The sequence below is a fragment of the Haemaphysalis longicornis genome, unplaced genomic scaffold, assembly GCF_048455015.1.
Source record: "Haemaphysalis longicornis isolate Haplotype H1 unplaced genomic scaffold, Haemaphysalis longicornis Haplotype H1 scaffold_1, whole genome shotgun sequence".
NCBI classification, from domain to species: domain Eukaryota; kingdom Metazoa; phylum Arthropoda; class Arachnida; order Ixodida; family Ixodidae; genus Haemaphysalis; species Haemaphysalis longicornis.
Window position 1 is genome coordinate 275,489,344 of NW_027526203.1, and position 24,003 is coordinate 275,513,346.

Below are 24,003 nucleotides of genomic sequence, written 5' to 3' on the forward strand. Positions count from 1 at the left end.
GGTAGAGCTTACAAACTAGACGAACGAGCGATTTGCGCTTAAATTTAGGGCACATTCTTTACAAAGCAATAATAATGATGGGACAAACAGTGGAAGTTGCGAAAGCACATGTAAACATAGAAGTACTGATGCGTTCTGCTGTTCGTACTGCGCACAGCATGCTTGGTTTAGCTGCACAGCACTACGGGGCTTGGGGTTGTCTCAGACGACACTGGCCGATTGACGCAAGCAACGGTGTCTTACGTGACCCCATTTGTCGAGCGAGCACTGTTTCAGGGAACGAATATTTTCTCCCAGAACAAAAACAAGCCAGGTTTAAATGCGGGCAAAAACAAACCAAACGCTTGCCACGGTATGGTGGCGCCATCTAGGTTACGGAACGTAAAGAAACGCGGGAACAAACCAACACCGCTGTACAGGGTGGAGACAACCTTTGAACGGTCCCGTGCCGCCGCAATTGGGCCAACGGGCTCAACGCGTTATTCTTTTCGTTTCCCACGAGACCTAGCAACGCGAAACAGACAGTATGATTCAAACTTCTTCAGTAAACCGCGTTGCGGCGATAATTTTAGCGCGGTTTTGACACAATGACTTGCTTCGGCGGCGAGCGAGCAACCGAAAATGGCGGCGCCAGCGTATACGTGTCTCTACCCTGCACGGCGGATGCGTGAATGAAGGTATTCTAGGCTGCAGAGCTATGGTCCCTAGAAATATAGCAGAGCGGTCGGTTCCTGTGATGTCATTTGTGACCACGAAAACGCACGATTGAGCGGGAAAATCAAAATTTTAACCTAAATTGTTTAATTTCTCAGTGAATAAATGGTGAATAAAGCACCATTTGTATTCGGACAAGCGCTGGGGGCACTATAAAACACGAAATCTTTCGAATAAAACCAACTTGCATTTTCTCTTCATGGCTCCTTTAAGAATGTTCAGTTGAGGCGTACTGGCACAAAGACAAAACTTATGAAGGTTTTGTAGCACAAAGCCACGTTTTGTAAACGAAAATACTCAAAAAAAGTTTGGCTCCCGGTAGTGTGTTTCGTTTCAGTTGTTGCTGCAGTCTGTCATGTCCATGCGATTCAAACTAGGGTACGTTTCCACTTCTCTTTCTAGAGTCCGGCAATGTCACCATACCAAATTCTTGTGTTGTTAAAGAAATAACTGCATCCTATTCTCAGCATAATTTCAAGCAGGAATTCTCTAAGGGAGGGAAAAAACAAACTTCTGTGTGCACGATATTATGGGGAGCAGTAATGCACTCTGGCAGCAGGTCCAAATTCATAGCCCAACAGAGTGACGGGCCTTATGGATTTTTCCTGTGGTGATACCCAAAATGGCCATTGTAAGCTGTTGCCCTCAATCCGGATGAGTCTTTCAGGCCTTTTCTGCTCACGCATAAAACAGCGCAGAATAATGGCATCCAGGGAGCTGCTGTTTTTCATATTCAAATTTATTTTTTTCAGCGTATTACTATGGCGTATTACTATGATGGGCCCAGGGAGTCACATTGGCAGCTCAGCGGTGACCGTCGAAAGTATATGTTGCAAATCTGAAAAAGGACATAACATGACAACGTTCTGTTTTTGACAAAATATGACAATAAGCCAGTAAACAGTGTTAGCAGGAAAAATTTTTGATTATAAAGATAAGCTTGAATGCTTCGCTTTGACATTATACATTCAGTTACTGTATAAGTTGAATGATAGATGGGATAAGTCCCGCATTTTATCGAGTAATGTCGACAGAAATAGCACAGTAAATACAATTTAGCAAAACTCATTTCCGACAAACATTGCGCGAACCAGCACGTGTTAATGTTTCAAAATTGGTGCTACTGCTTTTGAGTTGTTTGGAATGTTGTATGCCAGTGACACGAGTTCGACAAGTGCTTTTTTGCAGCGCTAAGCCAGGTGGTTTTGTTAAATGTTTGAAAAGTGCAGCTATGTAGCAGATGGGAAGAACGAAGCTGTTCTGGGCAAACATTTTTTTAGTGTGATTATGTCCTAAACTCCAAATTTGAATTGTTAAAATGATGAAACGAGCTTTTTAAAATTATAGTTTAAAATAACTATTGAATAATTCTTCCAGGGACTTCCTGCCAAGAGGCTCTGGTATTGTCACCCGTCGGCCTCTGGTGCTACAGCTGATCAACTGCAACACAGGTAACATTTACTAAAAACCCGCCGCGGTGGCTCAGTGGCTAGGGCGTTGCGCTGCTGAGCATGAGGTCGCGGGTTCGATTCCCGGCCGCGGCGGTCGCTTTTCTGATGGAGGCGAAAAGCAAAAACGGCCGTGTGCGCGAGATTTCGGCGCACGATAAAGATCCCCAGGTGGTCAAAATTAATCCGGAGCCCTCCACTACGGCGCGCCTCATCGCCTGCGTTGCGTCGGCGCGTTAAACCCTACAATCAATCAAATCAATCAAACATTTACTAAAATCTTTGTTTCCCTTAAACCACTCTAGGGACACCAGCTTCCCTTGTTTTGAGTGAGCGTGCTAGTATGGCTGTTAATTTATTTTTTCTTAATAATTTCAGAGCATGGAGAGTTCCTGCATTGCCGTGGCAAGAAGTTTACGGACTTCGATTCGATTCGCAAAGAAATCGAAGATGAGACGGATCGGGTGACGGGCAGCAACAAGGGCATTTCAAGCGTGCCCATCAACCTGAGGGTCTACTCTCCGCATGGTAAGGAACCCTTTTTAATCTTTTTTGCACAAAAAGATATAAAACCGTATTCCAAGGCAGGTTGAGATTGAATATTGTGCACTTTATCAAGGAAGAGATTTTCGTAAAGGACTTTTTGTAGCCTTTCGAGGATAATTTGCTCGCAGGAGATGTTTTTTCTGAATGTGTTTCCTTTTCTAATTGTTTAGGCATTTATTTACTCTAGCAGCAGAACTGGTGACATTTTTTCTGCTGCTCATTCCTTTGGTTGTTGAGTGAACTGCGGCTGAGTTGTTACGTACACGCTGAAATGGTGTTTGTCTTTCCACTTCGAGGCCACTACAGTGTGTCTGCAGGCACAATTTTAGCACCTGGGAAGGGTCGTCTCTTGAAGCGTGCACTGGTACTGCAGTTTGGGGAAGCTGCCGTCCATGTGTGTTACCGTGTGTGATTTCAGTCTCCACAGGTGTGTTGAGTGCTGCCCCGCTAACCTTCCACTGTGGGCTACTAACTAATCCTGCACCCTGCACCTCCTCCTCCCCCCCTGCCCCTGCCATGGACAATCGCCAGTGCTGAACCTGACCCTGGTTGACCTTCCGGGGTTGACCAAGGTCCCCGTGGGTGATCAGCCTGCAGACATAGAGAACCAGATCCGGGATATGATTCTCCAGTTCATCCGCAAGGAGAACTGCCTCATTCTGGCGGTCACTTCGGCCAACCAAGATTTGGCCACCTCCGACGCCCTGAAGCTCGCCAAGGAAGTCGACCCTGAAGGTACCCCAGCGGGACCCTTCCCCTTTTGTGACAGCCCTTTCTCTCTCTCTCCCCTCTGGACGGTGGGCAGTGCTGAACCTGACCTTGATTGACCTTCCGGGGCTGACTAAGGTCCCCGTGGGCAGTCAGCCGGCCGACATCGAGGCACGGGTGCGGGACTTGGTACTGAGCTATGCCTCGCGGGAGAACACGATCCTCTTGGCCGTGCAGCCGGCCAATCAGGACTTGGCCACCTCAGATGCGATAAAATTGGCCCTGGAGGTAGACCCGTCAGGTTAGCTCAGCCGTGCCGCGCTCTAGGCATGGTGTGCACCCGGCCATGCCGCGGACACTAACACTGTCTGAATGACGGCTCCACTAGCAGCACTGCCTGGGCGAGTGAAATTAGTGTGGACCAAATAAAACTCGCAGCACCAATATGGCTAACCTTTAATTTTTTTTCCTCGCTGAAAGGAATCGGGCAGCCACATTGTAAAACCAAAGGGTTAGCCTGCGTCAAACTAGGCCTGTGAGAAACCTAAAGAAAATGTGCTAGTTGACCATTACTGTTACTTCTAAATACCGCAGTTTCTGAAACCTTGCAGTCATTTGTCCTCACTGCTTGTTATGTAATAAGAAGAAAAAGAAAAGCTGAAGGACTATAGCAGTAAAGTCAACCGACTTTAGAGGGTTTTCTTGTTGTAGGTTTGATTTGACATAGGCAAGGGAGTCAATCCCGTGGTGGAAAGTTTAAGCAGCTTTTGTCCATCTTGCAGGATTGCAGCAAATATACAAGAAACCTCCTTGAAATGTAGGCTAAATTTCTTGTCCCTTATGGTAAATCACTTGGAATAATTCAGGGAGTGCTTTTTTTTGGAGGTTTTTTCAGTAATGGAAGTGCATTGCAGAATAAATTAAGAGCACAGGTAACTTGGCTGAAGTGAAGCGCAGCATACACAGTAAAATCATGTGGAAAAGAGTGGCCTAGAATTTAGGCTTTTCCCTTTGACAACTGCTTAATGTTATTGCTGCTGCAGACAATAGTGTAAAAGATTATTTGCCGTACAAGTCCATGAACTGTGCTCTTAATTAATTGGTTTGTTGCTTGGTGGTAGTTCTGTCCTCGTACTACAGGATTTCCCGCTCAATATAATCCAAACGCCAGTGAATATAATCCCAGCGCCAGTGAATATAATCCAGGCGCCAACCAATATAATCCAGGCGCCAACCAATATAATCCAGGACCCCCACAGTGCACACCACATGACAGCGCTTTGTAATTTAGTTGGAAACCAATACCACCCGGGCGCAGTGTATTTTCATCCAAGTTAGATGAACTAGGTTACGTGACCAGTTTAACCAGACGACCTAAGAACTGCGGAATAAAACAGTCACGTGACTATCCAGCACTCTCGTCTAATTACTATGTGAATGCGACGATGGTGTCATGGGTATGAATTATCGGATTTAAATTGCTTGCTTACTCGAAATTTTAGGGGAAACTGCCACAATGCTTAACTCTCGAAACCCAAACGGGCACGTTCGGTTTAATTAATTACCTAATATAGCTACTTAATTGATTATTCGTTAGTCATTGAGTTGGATAAAAGTCAAGTTGATGTAACCAGGGCTTGTGAAGTACCAAAATAATGGTCTCGATAAGGGGAATCACGTGGGAGAAATAAAAAATTGCTTCCTGCTTATGGTCATGAGATAGTCACGTTAGTCATAGATTGGGTTAAATGTCAGAATAATGCCATTAGGGCTTGTGAGGTATCAAATTAAACGTCTCGATAAGTGGTATCACGTGGGACAAATAAAAAATAGCTTCCCGGTTGTAGTCATGAGGGTCACGTGAGTCATCGATTGGGTTAAAAGTCAAATATATGTCACTATGGCTTATGAGGTATCAAATTAAAGGGCTGGATGAGCGGAATCACGTAGCACAAATTAAAATTTGTTCCTGGTTATAGTCACGAGGTAGTTACGTGACTCACAAATTGGGTGAAAAGTCAATGTGACGTCACTGGGGCTTGTGAGGTACCAAATTAAAGGTCTGGATGAGGGGAATCACGTGGGACAATTTAAAATTTTCTTTTTTGTAATAGTCATGATAATAGTCACGTGATTCACAAAATGGGTTAAAATTTAAAGTGACGCCACTAGGGCTTGTGAGGAATCAAATGAAAGGTCTCGATGAGGGGAATCACGTAGTACAAATGAAAAATGCTTCCTGGTTATAGTCATGAGATAGTCACGTGAGTCATAGATTACATTAAAAGTCAATATGAAGGCACTAGGGCTTGTGTGGTATGAAATTAAAGGTCTCGATGAGGGGAGTCACTCGGGACAAATTAAAAATTGCTTCCTGGTTATAGTCATCAGATATTCATGTGAGTCATAGATTGGGTTAAAAGTCAACTTGATTTCGCTGGGCCTTGTGAGGTATCAAATTAAAGGTCTCCATGAGGATAGTCGCTTGGGACAATTTAAAAATTGCTTCCTGGTTATAGTCATGAGATGGTCACGTGAGTCACATATTACGTTAAAAGTCAACGTGAGGCCAATTTCGCTTGTGGGGTATCAAAATAAAGGTCTCGATGAGGGGAATCACGTGTCACAAATTAGAAATTGCTTCCTGGTTGTAGTCATGAGGTTGTTACGTGAGTGAAAAATTGGTTTAAATTTCAATATGACGCCGCTATGGCTTGTGAGGTATCAAATTATAGGTCTCGATGAGGGGAGTCACGTGGGGCAAATTAAAAATTGCTTCCTGATTACAGTCATGAGATAGTCACGTGAGTCAGATTGGGTTAAAAGTCAACTTGATGTCGCTAGGGCTTGTGAGGTATCAAATTAAAGGTATCGATGAGGAGAATCGTGTGGGACAATTTAAAAATTGCTTCCTTGTTATAGTCATCAGATGGTCACGTGAGTCATAAATTACGTTATAAGTCAATATGTGGCCACTGGCCTTGTGGGGTATCAAAATAAAGGTCTCGATGAGGGGAGTCACCTGGGACAAATAAAAATTGCGTCCTGGTTACAGTCATTAGATAGTCACGTGAGTCACAGATTAGGTTAAAAGTCAATATGATGCCACTAGAGCTTGTGAGGTATCAAAATAAAGGTATGGATGAGGGGAATCGCGCGGGACAATTTAAAAATTGCTTCGTAGGTATATTCATGAGATGGTCACGTTAGTCACAAATTGGGTTAAAACTTAAAGTGATGCCACTAGGCTTTTTAGCTATCAAATTGAAGCTCACGATGAGGGGAAAGACTTAGAACACATAAAAAATTGCTCCCTGGTTATGGTCGTGAGATAGTTAGCGCGAATCATAAATTGGGTTAAATGTCAAAATGATGCCGCTAAGGCTTGTGCGGTATAAAATTTAATGTGTCTATGAGAGAATTGCGTGAGACAAACTAAATATTGCTTCCTGTTATAGGGATCAGATAGTCTCGTGAGTTATAGATTGGGTTAAATGTCAAAGTGATGCCTCAGAGCTTGTTATCGCCCGCACGAATGTAAAAAGAAAGTTACATAAGCGAGAAAGAGGCTGATGGTGTGTTGGAAAATTGTTAATTGTATTTCTAATGGATGTGGCGTGACTCCTACGAATGATTAATCAGTCACGTGACTTACCATGACGTTTATTTTTCACGAGTAAAAGCATCATCGGTATCAAATGATCGCCATTCATTTGCTTGTTTCGGTATGTGCAAAAAAATTTCTCTTTGCATACATTATTCCCAAAGATGTCGCATGATTTTCATGCGTCATGATTTAGTCACGTGACTCACCATGACGTAATTACATCACGATTATTGGCATCATGGGTACGAAAAGAACCCTGTTGAATTGCTTGTTTATGTGATGGGCAAAAACTTTTTGTCATAGTCACCATGTCTCCTTTTGATAGCGCATGACTCCTATAAATGATGAATTGGTCACGTGACTTACTATGAGGTTTATTACACGACGAGTGTTGGCGTCATGGGTGTCAAATAAACGCTGTCTTATTCCTTCTATTCGAGATGTGTACGAGAATCTTGACATAGTGAATATGATTCCTTATGATGACGTATGACTCCAATGGATCATGAATTAGTCACGTGACTTACTATGAGGTGTATTACATCACCAGTACTGGCATAATGGGTGTCAAATAAGCGCTGTTGAAGTGCTAGCTTTCGTGATGTGAGGAAAAAGCCTGTTATTGTTAACATGCTACTTTAGAACTCGCATCACACCTATTGATCATGAAATATTTATGCGAGTTATAATGTTTATTATGCCACGAGTAATCACATCATAGGTAAAAAATAAATGCCGTTGAATTGCTGCTTACGTGATGTCAAAATGTTTTTCTTGGTTTGCACGTGATTACGGATGATATGACATCGTTCCTAATTATCATAAATATGTTGTGTGAAATACCATGAGGCTTATGATGACATGCGTACTCTCACCGTATATATCCAAGAAAACGCCATCACGTGATTTGTGAATACACGCTTTTTGCTATAGTGCCTGATTGCAGGCACTTCAATTTAAAAGCACAAAGAAAGGCGTGGTTCCGCTAATGCTGAAAACACATCGGTGTAGTACTCTTCATGACAGTTCCGTCATGGCTAGGCAATATATATATATATATATATATATATATATATATATATGTATATATATATATATATATATATATATATAAAACACATCGGTGTTTGTCATGACAGTGTGTCATGAAGAGTACTACATTCGCGAAACCAGGCCCATCTTTGTGCTTTCAAATTGATGTGCCTGCAATCACCCACGTATTCACAAAAGCATGTATTCACAAATGACGTGAAGTACGATTCAATGGCGTTTTCTTGGATATATACGGTGACAGTATGCGTGACTTCGTAAGCCTCATGGTATGTCACATTACATATTTATGATAATTAGGAACCATGCCATATAATCCATAATCGCGTGCACCACAAGAAAAAAAAATTGACATCGCGTAAGCAGCAGTTCAACTGTATTTATTTCATACCTATGATGTGATTAATCGTGGTATAATAAACCTTACCACTCGCATAAATAATTCATGATAAATAGGCGTGATACGAGTTCTAAGGTAACATGTTCACAATTAGAGCCTTTTTCTGCACATCAGTAAAGCAAGTAATTGAACAGCGTTTATTTGACACCCATTATGCCAGTACTGGTGATGTAATACACTTCATCGTAAGTCACGTGACTAATTCATGATCCATTGGAGTCATACGTCATCATAAGGAATCACATTCATCATGACAAGATTCTCGTACACATCTCAAATACAAGGAATTAAACAGCGTTTATTGACAGCCATGATGCCAATACTCGGCGTGTAATAAACCTCAGTGTGTCACCTGACCAATTCATGATTTATAGGAATCATGCACCATCAAAAGGAGGCATGTTCATTATAACAATAGGTTTTTGCGCATCACGTAAACAAGTAATTCAACACTGTTTTTTTTCATACCCATCATGCCAATGCTCGTGATGTAATTACCCTCATTGTGAGTCACCTCACTAAATCATGACGCATGGAAATCATGTGACATCTTTGGGAATAATATTTGCTAAGACAAATTTTTTGCACGTACTGCAAACAAGAAAATGAATGGCGATCATTTGATACCTAAGAGGCTTTTACTCGTGAAAAATAAACGTCATGTTAAGTCACGTGACTGATTAACCATCCATAGGAGTCCCGCGAAATCATTAAAATCCAATTAACAAGTTTTTCAACACACCATCAGCCTCTTTCTTGCATATGTAACTTTCTTTTTTCATTCAGGCGGGCGATAACAAGCTCTAAGGCATCACTGACTTTTAACCCTATCTATAACTCACGAGACTATCTGATGCCTATAAACAAGAAGCAATATTTAGTTTGTCTCATGTAATTCACTCATCGACTCATTTCATTTGATACCTCACAAGCCCTAGCAACATCATTTTACATTTACCCGAATTTATGACTCGCGTAACTATCTCACGACCATAACCAGGAAGCAATTGTTAATGTGTTCTAAGTCTTTCCCCTCATCGCGACCTTCAATTTTATCCCTAAAAAGCCCTAGTGGCATCACTTTGACTTTTAACCCAATTTGTGGCTTACGTGACCATCTCATGACTATAACCAGGAAGCAATTTTTAAATTGTCCAACGCGACTCTCCTCATCGAGACCTTTAATTTGATACCTCACAAGGCCCAGCGGAATCAAGTTGACTTTAACCCAATCTATGACTCACATGACTATCTCATGACTATAACCAGGAAGCAATTTTTAATCTGTCCCAAGTGACTCCCCTCATCGAGACCTTTAATTTCATACCACACAAGCCCTAGTGCCTTCATATTGACTTTTAATGTAATCTATGACTCACGTGATTATCTCATGACTATAACCAGAAAGCATTATTCATTTGTACTACGTGACTCCCCTCATCAAGACCTTTCATTTGATTCCTTACAAGCCCTAGTGGCGCCAATTTAACTTTTAACCCATTTTGTGAATCACGTGACTATTATCATGACCATAAATAAAAAGAAATTTTTAAATTGTCCCACGTGATTCACCTCATCCAGTCCTTTACCTAGAAACTTCGCAAGCCCTAGCGACATCAGGTTGACTTTTAACCCAATCTGACTCACGTGACTATCTTATGACTATAACCAGGAAGCAATTTTTAATTTGTGCCGTGTGATTGCCCTCATCGAGACCTTTATTTGGACACCCCAGAAACCCTGGTTGCCTCACATTGATTTTTAATGCAATTTATGACTCACTTGACTATCTCATGACTATAACCAGGACGAGATTTTTAATTTGTACTACGTGATTCCCCTCATCGAGACCTTTAATTTGATACCTCACAAGGTCTAGCGGCGTCACATTGACATTTAACCCAATTTATGATGCACGTAACTATCTCATTACTACAAGCAGGAAGTAATTTTTAATTTGTACTACGTGATTCTGCTCATCGATGTCTTTAATTTGATACCTCATAAGCCGTCGTGACATATCTTTCACTTTTGACCCAATCTATGACTCACGTGACTATTATCATGACTTTAACCAGGAAGGAATTTTTAATTTTCTCACGGGATTCCTCTCATCGAGACCTTTATTTTGATACCTCACAAGCCCTAGTGGCATTATATTGACTTTGAACATAATCTATGACTCACGCGACTATCTCATGACTATAACCAGGAAGCAATTTTTATTTTTTCCCTGGTGACTCCCCTCATTCGAGACCTTTATTTTGATACCCCACAAGCCACATATTGACGTTTAACGTAATTTACGACTAACATGACCATGTCATGACTATAACCAGGAAGCAATTTTTAAATTGTCCCACGATATTCTCCTCACTGAGACCTTTAATTTGATACCTCACAAGCCCTAGCGACATCAAGTTGACTTTTAACCCAGTCTGACTCACGTGACTATCTCATGACTATAACCAGGAAGCAATTTTTAATTTGTGTCACGTGATTCCTCTCATCGCGACCTTTATTTTGACACCCCACAAGCCCTAGTTGCCTCGCATTGACTTTTAACGCAATTTATGACTCCCGAGACTATCTCATGACTATAACCAGGACGAGATTTTTAATTTGTACTACGGGATTCCCCTCATCGAGACCTTTAATTTGATCCCCCACAAGCCCTACTGGCGTCAATTTGACTTTTAACCCATTTTGTGAATCACGTGACTATTATCATGACTATTACTAAAAAGAAATTTTTAAATTGTCCCATCTGATTCCCCTCATCGAGACCTTTAATTTGGTACCTCACATGCCCCAGTTACGTCACATTGACTTTTAACCCAATCTATGACTCACGTGACTATTATCATGACTTTAACCTGGAAGGAATTTTTAATTTTCTCACGGAATTCCTTTGATCGAGACCTTTGATTTGATACCTCACAAGCCCTAGTGCCATCACTTTGAATTTTAACCCAATCTAGGGCTCACGTGACTCTCTCATGTCTACAACCGGGAAGCTATTTTTATTTGTCTCACGTGACACCACTTATCGAGACGTTTAATTTGATACCTCACAACCCCTAGTGGCATTATTCTGACATTTAACCCAATCTATGACTAACGTGACTATCTCATGACCATAAGCAGGAAGAAATTTTTTGTTTCTCCCACGTGATTCCCCTTATCGAGACCATTATTTTGGTACTTCACAAGCCCTGGTTACATCAATTTGACTTTCATCCAAATCAATGACTAACGAATAATCAATTAAGTAGCTATATTAGGTAATTAATTAAACCGAACGTGCCCGTATTGGGTTTCGAGAGTTAGGCATTGTGGCAGGTTCCCCTAAAATTTCGAGTAAGCGAGCAATTTAAATGCGATGATTCATACCCATAACACCATCCTCGTATTCACTATAGTAGTTAGGGAGAGTGCTGGATAGTCACGTGACTGTTTTATTGCGCAGTTCTTAGGTCGTCTGGTTAAACTGGTCACGTAACCTAGTTCATCTAACTTGGATGAAAATACACTGCGCCCGATTGGTATTGGTTGCCAACTAAATTACCAAGCGCTGTCATGTGTTGTGCACTGCCTGGGTCTTGGATTATATTGGTTGGCGCCTGGATTATATTGGTTGGCGCCTGGATTATATTCACTGGCCCTGGGATTATATTCACTGGCGTTTGGATTATATTGAGCGGGAAATCCTGTAGTTACACCTAACCAAAGTAGCCTGTGTCCTGTGGGTTATGTTGCACGCCTTTTCATATTAGTACATTAACATCGTTTTCCATGCTGAAGCATGTGCTAGCAGGGTTGTTTATTGCTTGGAATGTAGTTTTAAGCAGCACGGTGCAATTGCACCTGGGGCAGCGTGGTTGCTCATGAGCCTTCCGATTGCAGGCCTGCGCACCATTGGCGTGATCACCAAGCTTGATCTGATGGATGAAGGCACTGATGCCAGGGACATTCTAGAAAACAAGCTGCTGCCATTGCGGAGAGGTGATGTGCTGTCTTAGCATGCGCTGCAGTTTCTCAAAAATGCTGGCCTTCTTAATCTGTTGGTCATGTTTTGGTTTTCTCAGGCTACGTGGGCGTGGTGAACAGAAGCCAGAAAGACATTGAGGGCAAGAAGGACATCAAGGCAGCCATGGAAGCTGAACGAAAGTTTTTTCTCAGTCACCCCTCATACCGGTGAGCTGTGTGGTCTCTGTTGCCAAGTCACAATGAAAGAGAAATTTTGCGTAAATTGTCCATAGGCAGACCTTGCCCACACTATTTACAGTGTTTGCTGCCCTTTGGTATTGAGCAGGAGCCCTGGGAAAGTTTGTTAGCTTAACTCATTGCAGCAGGGGAAGGGGGGGGGGAAGCTTTATTTTGCTGCTTAGCATGGTTGTGAGCCTTGTAGAGCTCTGGCTCTATATGAAATACCTGCTCAATGATGCACTGAGTGATAGCTCTGACAGTGGGTACAGAATTGCACAACTCAAGTCCCTCAGTGTGGTGCTAAATATAGTTCTGCCTGTAGCTGCATTTAGCACAAAGGTTCATTTGAGTTGTAAGTACTACTCCAGCACCTTGCTGGAGTAGTACCCACAAGTTCTTCCTAAGCTGATAAACACTGATTATGGGATTAGATCGGCTGTGTGCCAACTGGGTTTGATATAAAGTCGGGGGATTGCTGTGACAAGATGTGGCCTTTGCATGCCAGGAGTGACTGTTGCCAAACCGGGTTCTCCTATGCCTCGATCGTGCAGGCACATGGCTGATCGGATGGGTACGCCGTACCTGCAGCGCGTACTGAACCAGCAGCTGACCAATCACATCCGGGACACCCTGCCGGGATTGCGGGACAAACTGCAGAAGCAGCTGATTTCCATGGAGAAGGAGGTAGAGGAGTACAAGAACTTCCGCCCTGACGACCCGTCGCGCAAGACCAAGGCCATGCTTCAGTCAGTGCTGCCTTGTTGCTGCTTCTTCACTGTTGGGGACACTGCTTCTCCCATCTTGGGCGGGCCTCTTCCCCTCCACAAATGTGGGCCGCGTGGGAGGTCTTTGCTTTGCGTGATTAGTCGCTAACTTCACAGTGGTAACCTACTGCAACAAGTTAGTAATTTGGGGCATGTGAACAAAGCCCTTCATTAATTGAAATGAATTTTTTGTGAATTTGTGGCCACTTGGATGGCCTACTTCTAAGATATGTTTGCAAGGTTCGCACAGGTCCTTGAAAACGTTGAATACCCTTGAATATAGAAGTGTAAATTTCAAGGCCTGGAAAGTCCTGTAATTTTTAAAGGGTCCTTGAAAACCCTTGATTTTTCTGGAGATAAACCAATGGCCCTATCTTTTCACAAGAATTTAAAGTGTTCGTCGTGAATTTTAGGTGTTACAAATGTAAAGAAACATTGTAACAATCAAGTTTCAGTGTATTGCGTGAAATTACGAGTTGTGGATTCTCATTATTACGAGGCAACATTGGGAGCAGCACTCCTCAATAGAATTCATGTCACGATACAATCCCGTGAAAGCCGGCTTCTGTTCTCTATCTTGCATGTTCCATCTAGTCTGTGGACGGCCTTTCATTGCATGTTTGCTGTGCCTCATACGCTCCATCTGCGTTTGCTCTTACGTGCAAATGGTGGACTTGTACATAGTTCATCCTGCCTTGCAGCAACACTTGCTGAGTTAATTTCAGCTGATACTCTTGCTGACAAAGCAGGAGATGCAGGCAACATTAACTAAGTTTTGAAATCAAGCAGCCTCAGCAAAACACCAAGAAAAAAGAAAAACCTAAATATAAACCATGGAAAAAAAAAAAAAAGCTGGGGGAGCATTCATGAACCCATAGTGCCTATCTAAATGTGCATTAATATTCTTAGGTATTAGGCAATATCAAAATTTTGCATTTTGTTGAAAAAGTTATAAATATTCCCATATAAAACATAAGATGGGGACCTTGAAAATGTGTTTTCTGGTCCCCAAAAACCCTTGAATTTTTGCTTTTGAAGCCCGTACGAACCCTGTGTTTGCCTATTGCACAATGTTGCCTTGTCTAAGGTTGTGCTATGTCTGGCATTTCAAAACAAGCTTTCAAGACTTTCCCTGGTGTGAAAAGGCAAGGCGCGGGCAGACTTCATTTAATGTGTCCAGGAACGGCGTGGAATAAAGTTTAAAATGAAAAAAGGGGTTTGTTAGGGCTTTGCAGGGGGTGGTGTTCTCAGCATTCCAGCATGCTGGAGTGCAGGGACATAACCAGAGGGGAGGGGATTGGGGGGTTCAAACACCCTCCAAAATTTTTTCTAGGCAGCGCATATGCGAGACTTGCTGTTCCTTTCGGCAAAACTCAGCCCATAAAACCCCTCTGAAAAAAAAATGCCAGCTACGGCCCTGCTGGAGTGTTTGTGTTGTGTTAACAGCGCACTATTCTCACAACGCGAGCCTTGCAATTTAATTGCTGTGAAATTGTCTCCAAATTCTTGCTTTTATTCAATTGTTTCAGTTTACAAATTCATTCGACAATGAGGAGTCCTTAAAGGTTTTCTTAATGTGTTTGTAAATTTTTTCTTTTCAGAATGATCCAACAGCTGCAGACTGACTTTGAACGCAACATTGAGGGTTCTGGCTCCGCTGCCATCAACACATCAGAGCTCTCTGGTGGCGCCCGCATCAACAGATTGTTCCACGAGAGGTTTCCCTTCGAAATTGTCAAGGTACAAAAAGGGTGTTAAGTTTTGTTCAATCTAATTAGAAGCATCCAACTTCCCCCGGTGTTTTTTGTGCGCCTTAGCCTGCGGATAAGGGTTCAGATAACCGGCGACTGACTGGCTGATGGAATTGGCATTTCAGATGGAATTTGACGAAAAAGAACTGCGCAAGGAGATAGCGTTTGCTATTCGCAACACACACGGCATTCGAGTTGGGCTGTTTACTCCAGATATGGCCTTTGAGGCTATAGTGAAGAAGCAGATTGCCAAGTTGAAGGAGCCTTCGATCAAGTGTGTAGACCTGGTTGTGGCTGAACTGGGTAATGTCATCCGGCGATGCGCTGAAAAGGTGAGCGTTTGCTACTACTGTTGTAGCTTATAAGCGAAGCAAGAATGTGCAGAATGGGGATAGCTGTTTGGATCTGATGGCGTCACCGGAGCTGCTTAAGTGTTCTAAAGAGAGTATAGTGCATTTTCAAATACTCCAGTACTTTTGATCGAAAGACATTTATTCATAGTGTTGTTCAGGTCCCGTCAAGATAAAATTTTTTGGAACTGTGCCTTGCCTGAGCAATGTTTTGTTTTTGAAGTTCAGATTTATGCCCTGTAGAATTTGTAAGATTGTTTGCTGGGCATTTTGTTTAAAATGTTTTTATCTGCTTCTCAAATCAGCTGCAAAAGATGTTGCAGCATAAAAACAGCATATTAAGTGCTAAGGTAAGCTGGTTGGGATGCTATACAAAAGGTTTGGGGTTGTGTTCCTTTCTAAAGAGAAAAGTCAGGGGCAGTGGCAATACCAATTCGGCTTCACATACATGTAGTGCTCCCCTTCGTGCTATCTGAAGTTGTTTGCTTATTCGCACTGCAGCAAATGCAACTACAATGCTGTTCTTGTTTTTAACCATCAAATTGTGTTCGATTATTGATCACATGTACATCTGTTAGGTTTTCCAAATATAGTCTTCTAGGTTAATTATCTTACATTGTGTGCCTGAATCAGTGGTATTCAGCTGGATGGATATAGGGTTGCCACCTGACCAGTTTTGGACCGGCCCGACCGGTTTTTTAAACAGCGGGTTGGTTGCCGGTCCATGCTTAAAACCGGCCGTCATTGGCCGGTTTTCTGGTTTTCATGCCGTGATAATGTCCGTTTGGTCATTTTATAAGCGTCAATTCAACAACTAAGACGATAAATGTGTCGACAAGCTGCGCTAAGGCACGCGAGCAGAGGAAATACGCGGGCGAACACGGTGCCTGAGATGGAGGGGGACCTAAGGGAGGAACAAAACAACGAAATGCTGCCACCGCGGTCAGCAATTGCAGTTACTTTTCAGTAAAGCACATACAAAACAATAACCAAGCGCTCAATCACTTTCAGTACAAACGTTATGTTGATTTCTCTCTAAGAAAACGCTACAATAAATGGCACTGCATGTCAAAAACATGGAGTTTTATTTTTCAACACAAATTACATTGTATATATAGCCCAACCCAGCCCCCCCCTCGAAGGGCCGTTTTTTTTTTGGGGGGGGGAGGTGGCAACCCTAGCTGGATACTTCGAATGGAGCACATCACAGCCATATATAAAGGTCTGAGTTTTTCAACAGTTTAAAATGCGGCATAGGTACTTCTACTCCTACAACATTGTCTGGTGGGAATGTCTAATGTGTTCTGCCGGTTAATTCTTTGCTTCGGCGGCCTGCTGCCTGCTGGTGGTAATGCAAACAATTGAGAACACTTGAGAGCCACAAACTGTATACGCGAGTCTCAGGCAGGGCTCGTATTTTCACTGACGGGATTTGTGCTTTCTTTGTAGATGAGTCGCTACCCGCGACTCCGAGAGGAAACAGAGCGCATAATCACCTCACATGTGCGCGAGCGAGAGCAGACTGCCAAGCATCAAATCTCTTTGCTGGTTGAGGTTGAACTGGCATACATGAACACCAACCACGAAGATTTTATTGGATTCACAAAGTGAGTTCATGTCATTTATTCGGCTTTTCCCCCCTCCCCTCTTTCTTGCTTTCTTCTGTTTTGAGGCCCCTGCTAAAAAGCCTCTTGTCTTATGTGTGTACAACTGCTGTTTCTTTATTGCATGAGCTTTTTTTTACTGTGTGTGCATGGCAGTTGCACCCGTTTGTTGCTGGCCTTGTTGCCCAATTCTGCCATTTTTTTTCTCTATCTGTTGTTCCATTTCTTTAGCGCATTGTGGGGACCTAAATGTGCTGTCTTATGTGCAATAGTTTTTGGTTTGTCACTAGCTGCATATGCTGGACTGGGAAGTCTTGTCTCCAAGTGCTTTTAGTTTTATTCCAAGCAAGGCGTTTAAAGGCTCATTCATGCCCATCTTAGGTCTTGCATTTTGCATGGCATCTGAGCTTATAGTTCTGAATGCTCCCTTTGCATGCCTTCTTTAGGCCTACAATTTTATTGGAGGTCATGCTACGAGTCTGCCTGTTGGCGGTAGTGGTTTTTACGAATGTTGGCAAATTAGGCCGGGTAGAGATTCATCCCCAGGTGTGGCTCTTTTCATTTGTGTCTGTCCTCCCTGAAATCCCTTCCATTTTTGGCGTTTGCCATGTGCCTCTTGGCTTGAAACTTTCCTTTGGGAACGCAGCTTTTGAAAGCAGTGGTAGAATGTTAATGCTGTGCCATGTTGGAAATTCTCTCATGATTACTGTTCTTCCTGCCCATTGTTTTCTATGCCCTGTCCTCTTTTGGGCTGGTAGCCATATTTTTCTTTTGTAGGGATTTAGTCTGCTTTGCATATGAAACGGTGTAGTGAACTGAAGCAGTCTTCCCTCTCGTGGTGCTTCGAGCATTGCTGTCATTTATCTTGCTGAGACATGTCCTCTATCTGCTTTCATCCTTGACGCTGCTTCCCTTCACACTTTTGCTTCGTAGCTAGACCTTTATTCATGCGTTTTGGCTGTTCCCTCGAGCTGCCTTAGTCTTACTCTGGGTTTAATAGAGTAGTGCTTGGTAGTGGCACACCAGCCTAGTGCTTGTTCCTGGTTGCTTCGCACTGTGTTGTAGTAGCTGCTGTGGAACTTCAGTGGCTCTTCTTCCCTTTTGTTCACGTTTGGTTCTTTTCCCCGTTGTTCTCTCGGCTCCTTGCAACTCACCCTTCGTGACGGTTCATCTTGTGTTCGTCTGCGTGTATGTCTGGGCAAAATGTTGCACTCGCAGGGACGATTATCACTCAGGGTGAGTTGGACACATGTTTGAGCGTCTGCTGCTTTTTAAGTGCGCCCTCATTGTGGGCTCCAGGAAGGGGCTGGGCACCTGTACATGCACACTGGGTGGGGGCTTCAGTAACAACATGGGCTGTGTGCTTGCAGTGCCTCGCGTAGTGTCACTGCTACCTTTTTTCTGGCAGGCAAAACACTGTGTGAATGGGGCACTTAATTTGATAACGTGCATCTACTGTATTGGGCGTTTTAAGTGTCGGAAGAGCGCATGCCCTCAGAGGCTTGTCTTGGCATTGCACGTGTGGTGCAGTTTGTGTAAACTTGGGGGTGTTGAAACATTTTGTGTACCACAGATTGAACAGTGGCATTACCCTGTTGCTCTTCTCTCAGACGTAAAACAATGTTTGAATACCCGACTCTCTTGTGGAGGCTGGCCTGTCTTGACATGATAATGTTGTGTCCCGACGTATGACATATCATAAGAGCAATTTTTACCTAACATAAGCTTTGTGTGTGTTCTTTATTTGTGCGTCTGCCTTTCTTGTTGTGTTGTGCAAAAGAAGCCTACTTATTAAGCGCACCTGGATAAGGCAGAAGGATGCACATGGCTTGTAAAGCCAATTTTTTGCCTGCCGTCAGAGTTCAGCAGGAAAAGAAAACAAAAGGAGGGGGCTTTTCGCCTTTCAGTCGAAAGGCGGAAAGGTGCTTTTGTGGGCCACCTTTTGAGGGCTACCATTCTATCTTGTATTTCCTTGGTGAAACTGTGGCTAGTGAGAATTTTAGGATAAAAATTGCAGCCAATAAAGTGAGCAGTACTGGCAAGTGTTAGAGAACTGCCCCTTTTTCTGACCCAGCAAGGCAGTAGTGCTTGAGGTTAATCCTTGATGATTGATTGTGGGGTTTAACGCGCCGACGCAACGCAGGCGATGAGGCGCGCATTGGGGTTAATCCTCTGTCAGGTCAACTGCTAGAGCTACTGGTCGGTATTAACAAATAAAGGACAGTAGTCAGTGCCATTGGTGGGGGGAGATGTAGCGTGGAGCTGCTCGGGCAAAGAGGCAGTTTACTCTGTTTGGGCATTGAAGTCGCTAATCAGTTGGCATCATCGGCAGAGCCATCACTTGTCAAGGACTAGTTTAAGACGGTCAGTGCAACTGTGAAACTAATTCTGAGGTGTATTTACCCAACTAATTTAGAGCCGGCATTGTTGGCTTTATATTCGTTGAAGGCTCATGTATGAAGTGCGATGACTTTGACAACGCTCACCTTTAATGGTCACTGCCTTGTGTTCAGCTATTCATCATGCCTGCTTCTACTGTCTCTTGGTTACTTTAAGTATTATCTCAAGCATTTGCTATTCGTTTCCTGTTGTGTCGTGATTGCCCTTGTTGTTTCACGATTTGCGGTGCTGTTGCTGCCTGCTGTGCAGATTTTAAAGAGTGAAACTTTTGCGTGGTCATGGCTTTTGCCCTCTTCCTGCAGTGCTCAGCAAACAGCTGATGTGTCATCGGCCGGTAAAAGAAAACTGGGAAACCAGGTTAGTGAATTGTTTGTTTTCAGTTTTTTTTTCACCCGTTTCGTTTAGTTGCATGGTAATTACATGTGCTGAACGAAAACGTGTGGCATGTCATGGTGCCTGTTCGAAAGTAACGAGGATCTCCGCTAAACTGTGTTTGGAATTGATTCATTGTTTAAAGGGAGAAAAAAAAGTAAGTACTGTCATACCAAAATATTTTAGTCTTTTCCATTTTATGATTGTAGGCTAACATCCAAGCAGTTCTCGCCATGCTCACTAGCTGTGGTAACTTGCTCATTATTAAAGTAGCTGTTATAGCAAGTGTAGTTGCCGTTGTGGGTTTCCCTGCCACCTTCTTGCGGAGGTATGCAGGTTGGGAAACTGCATTGTCGAGATGAAGCAACAGACTGAGCTGAAAGAAAATTGCATTGTTCTGATTTAGTAGCAGGCTCAACCAGAAATATGAGGGCTAATAGTTGAAAACCCGCATAGAGGGCACTTTTGGTATAAGTGGGGCGCTTAATTTACTTTAATACCTGTTGTCCTCATCTACTGCAAATATCGTAAATGGGAGTTGTGATTACATTGTCATGCCCTTTAGTTTCTCAAGGTCCATTTTATTGTAGCAGTGTTGTCTGTGGATTTTATGTAGGCTCTTGGCGTGACAAGTTTGATTTGTTTATAACGCTTGTGGCGTGCACAGAAGAATCTGCGAATCGATACTGAAAATAAGTGGCGATTATGCAATGCTATTCTTAGACCCGTCCGTTTATATTTGAATGTACATGCGTTTTTTATTTGCCTTCAACGTCATGAGGTAACAAGTGTTAGTATGACAGGTTCTCGTAGGCTTTATTACCACTTACAATTCCTTCAATGCTTTACTAAGGCGTGTTGATAGGGCATGATAGGGCAACTTATTCATACGCTGCAGGCACAGGTTTATATTTGAGTACTGCATATGTTGCTTGGCAATCACAGGGATAACATGGCAAAGTCTTAACGTGCATGCATTGCTTTAGCCATGTTTTGTCTTCTTGCTTCACACAAATGAGGGAGCAGTCTTGATTGCCATTTGAGTTTCTTAGCCAATGGCCGGGGAGAGTCGGTCATGGCTGTGTGCCGAGAAAAGAAAATAGAATTGTCAGTGAGGCAAATAGTGTGGCACTTACTAGCTGCTGGTTAAGTCTCCGTCTCTCGTAGCATTTTTCAATAAACACATTTGTGGTCCACATGGCTTGGTATTCTTAAAGGTTCTCATACCCTTGTTTTGCAATGGCTAACAATCTGTAGGCTGTAGGTAATAAGTTCATGACTTTTTAGAGGTTGGGATGGAGGTGTTCGCAGTGCTGAAAGGAGCTTATGGCTGCACGTGGCACATGCCCACAACCAGTCTGACCTCTGGAGTGTGCCTGGGCTCCTTTTTTTGCGGCACTTCAGCAAAGTCACTTCCAAGCATCCTTCACATCTGTAACCATCGTGGTATTACGTCAGGAGAAAGTAGCACACATGAAAGCTTGTGCTTACTCTTACAGCCTCTTGCTGCCAATTGCCAGTCAATCAGCTGCACTTTGCCAACCAGTCGTTGTAATGCTTCCACATTGAGGATTACCTTATCTAAGCTGTGAAGTGTTCGGACTGGACCAGTTTTTTCTTAGCAACCTCTTGGGATTCATTTGTATGGATGCAAATTGTTTTTGATGTATGCAGCCTTTAAACACAATAGCCTAATTTCAATAGCTTGCTTGTTCAGGATATTGCATTTCAGATAAACCAAGCCTTGTTCACTAGGGCTAAGGTTTCAAATTTTCCGATGCTTTCGATGAGGACGAATGACAGAAATGCCCTTGTGCCAGTATTGGATGGGGTGTTAACCTCATAGGCGATGTGCCTTTTTAATGCCTTAATTTGCAAGTTTGAACATAAGCTTGATGCTATTGTTCATAGACACACACGCACACGCACGTGCACACACACACAAACACACACACGCACACAAACACACACAAAAAAAGTGGCCTTTATGGGTACTCTAAAGTGTATCAACAAGTTGACCCATATGGGTAATTCAAAGTGCCATAAATACATCTGTACCCCTTGTAGTAGCAGTTGTTTAGTAGTAGTAGCAGTTGTTTAGTTGTGCAGAAAATCTCAGCTGAGCTGGTATTGCCTCGCTACACATTTTCCCACATCAAGATATGCCACCGCATATATTGATGGTGAGATTGGATTACAGAGCTCGTCTAGGGGTTCTGAAAAAACAAATACCCCTCTCCACCCGCTCCCCTTCCAGTAAGACAAAGACGTAAATCTAAAAGGATACTTTTGTAATCAACTTCATCTAACTTGGCTTTGATCTGCTCAGCTGTTATTTCTTCAAAAAAGTTTTATCATTGGCGGGAACTAGTTTCTTTCAACATTTTTGTGACACGTGCTGGCATGCTGGCTTTAAACGTGTCTGAAAAAAAAAAAAAAAAATGCCACACTTGTGGATGGCGTCTCTCCTGAGCTAGGTTGAAGAGTGATACTTGCCAGCTGTGATGTCACCAGAGCAATTCAGCTCATATAAATTTATTAGGCTTATGAAACAACCTGCGCGTGTGTGTGTGTGCGTGCGTGCGCGCGCGTGTGTGTATGTGTGTGCGTGTGCGTGTGTGTTGTTTCCCTGGAAGTGCTGTTCATGTGGCATTGTGTATAGTCGGGCCTGGCTTTTCACTTGCGATAAAGTGTTGGTAATGCAGTTTGTCGCTCCTGCTTAAATGCTTGAAGAGGTTCTGCAGACTATGTTCATTCTTTGCCTGCTTGGCAATTCATGCGCCAGCAATTAGGGAATGCTTTAACATTTTTCTTTTTCAGTAAATAAAATCACCAGAAAATGATAGTGGCCTGTAAACAACTTAATTTTTTGGAGGGCATTTTTTTCTTGTGAATTGCCCTTGATTCACAAAAATCAGTCCTGTGAATAATTTGGGCAAAATTGTATAGCTTCTTAAATAAACACGTCAGTGAACTCCTTTTTTTTCTTTCTAACCATAAGCTGTAAGAAATAAATACCTATAGGAAGTCGAACCTATATAAAGGTTAAGACTTTATGTCTACCGAAGCACAGCCACTTCATATAGGTCGTTCCGTTTTAGCCTCTGTAAGTTCAGTACTTCTGTGCTGGCTCATAAGTATACATTCACATCACCCACTGCGGTGGCTCAGTGGCTAAGGCGTTGTGCTGCTGAGTATGAGGTCGCGGGTTCGATTACCGGCCGCGGCGGCCGCTTTTCTGATGGAGGCGAAAAGCGAAAATGCCCGTATGTACGAGATTTTGGCGCACGTTAAAGATCCCCAGGTGGTCAAAATTAATCCGGAGCCCTACACTACGGCGCGCCTCATCGGCTGCGTTGCGTCGGCATGTTAAACCCCACAATCAATCCATTGTACATTCACATCGGTTGTACATCACTGCGCACATTTGTAGCCGGGGTGAATGGTTTCTTGGTGAAAACAGACTGGAATATTACGAAGTCACGTGTTAAAAGGCATTTCATTCTTGTGGCCTCCGGCTTGTGGATTAGGTACTCCAAACTATCAGTTTTGGTGAAATTAATCAAATATTGATCACACGAGAAAAGTATTTGCATTTGGATAAGGTAACTTTATTTCAAGGTGCCAGGAGAGGTAATGGCACAAAGTGTTGTAACCTTTGTTTGGAATATGTTTGTAGCATTTTGTCTAGTGGAGAGTCCTAAAAAATATAATCATTTAAATTAAGCATTTTAGCGCAGTTTTCGCACGCTTACATTGCTAAAGGCAACAACTATGGCCGTAGGGCTTGAGGCTCTCTCCACGGAGGACTGTTTGTGGCATTGCCTGCACCAACTTTTCTTGTGAAGGAAAGAAGGCGCAACCATTAAGAAGGATGTGAATGCTCGTGCTGTTGGTGTCTCCTGTAAGAATTAACTCACACAGTTATGAGGTTATGTGCTCAAGGACAAACTCTAGATCAAATATTGCTTTTTCAATAATTCAAGTTCACAATTTGCCACCCCTTTCCTGCACTTATTTTTTATATTTCATACCAACTTTATAATGTCATTGCTGCTTTTACACTTTACAAAGTAGAGG

The 24,003-nt window shown here is 42.8% G+C and overlaps 1 protein-coding gene across 7 annotated transcripts in view; it reads left to right on the forward strand.

Annotated features, from left to right (window-relative positions):
• The window catches only part of Shi (dynamin-1 shibire), a 69,882-nt gene that overhangs the window by 5,276 nt on the left and 40,603 nt on the right, over positions 1–24,003 (forward strand). For 4 of the 7 annotated variants that reach the window (XM_077678241.1, XM_077678234.1, XM_077678245.1 and 1 more), the window contains exons 2-12: positions 2,092–2,165; positions 2,541–2,690; positions 3,240–3,443; positions 12,380–12,478; positions 12,562–12,670; positions 13,234–13,428; positions 15,048–15,186; positions 15,323–15,529; positions 16,997–17,154; positions 18,370–18,387; positions 19,854–19,908. In XM_077678241.1, coding sequence (XP_077534367.1) covers positions 2,092–2,165; positions 2,541–2,690; positions 3,240–3,443; positions 12,380–12,478; positions 12,562–12,670; positions 13,234–13,428; positions 15,048–15,186; positions 15,323–15,529; positions 16,997–17,154; positions 18,370–18,387; positions 19,854–19,908 — 1,408 coding nt within the window. The remainder of the gene's footprint in view (positions 1–2,091; positions 2,166–2,540; positions 2,691–3,239; positions 3,444–12,379; positions 12,479–12,561; positions 12,671–13,233; positions 13,429–15,047; positions 15,187–15,322; positions 15,530–16,996; positions 17,155–18,369; positions 18,388–19,853; positions 19,909–24,003) is intronic. The other 3 variants (XM_077678252.1, XM_077678268.1, XM_077678263.1) reach the window with 1 other exon arrangement.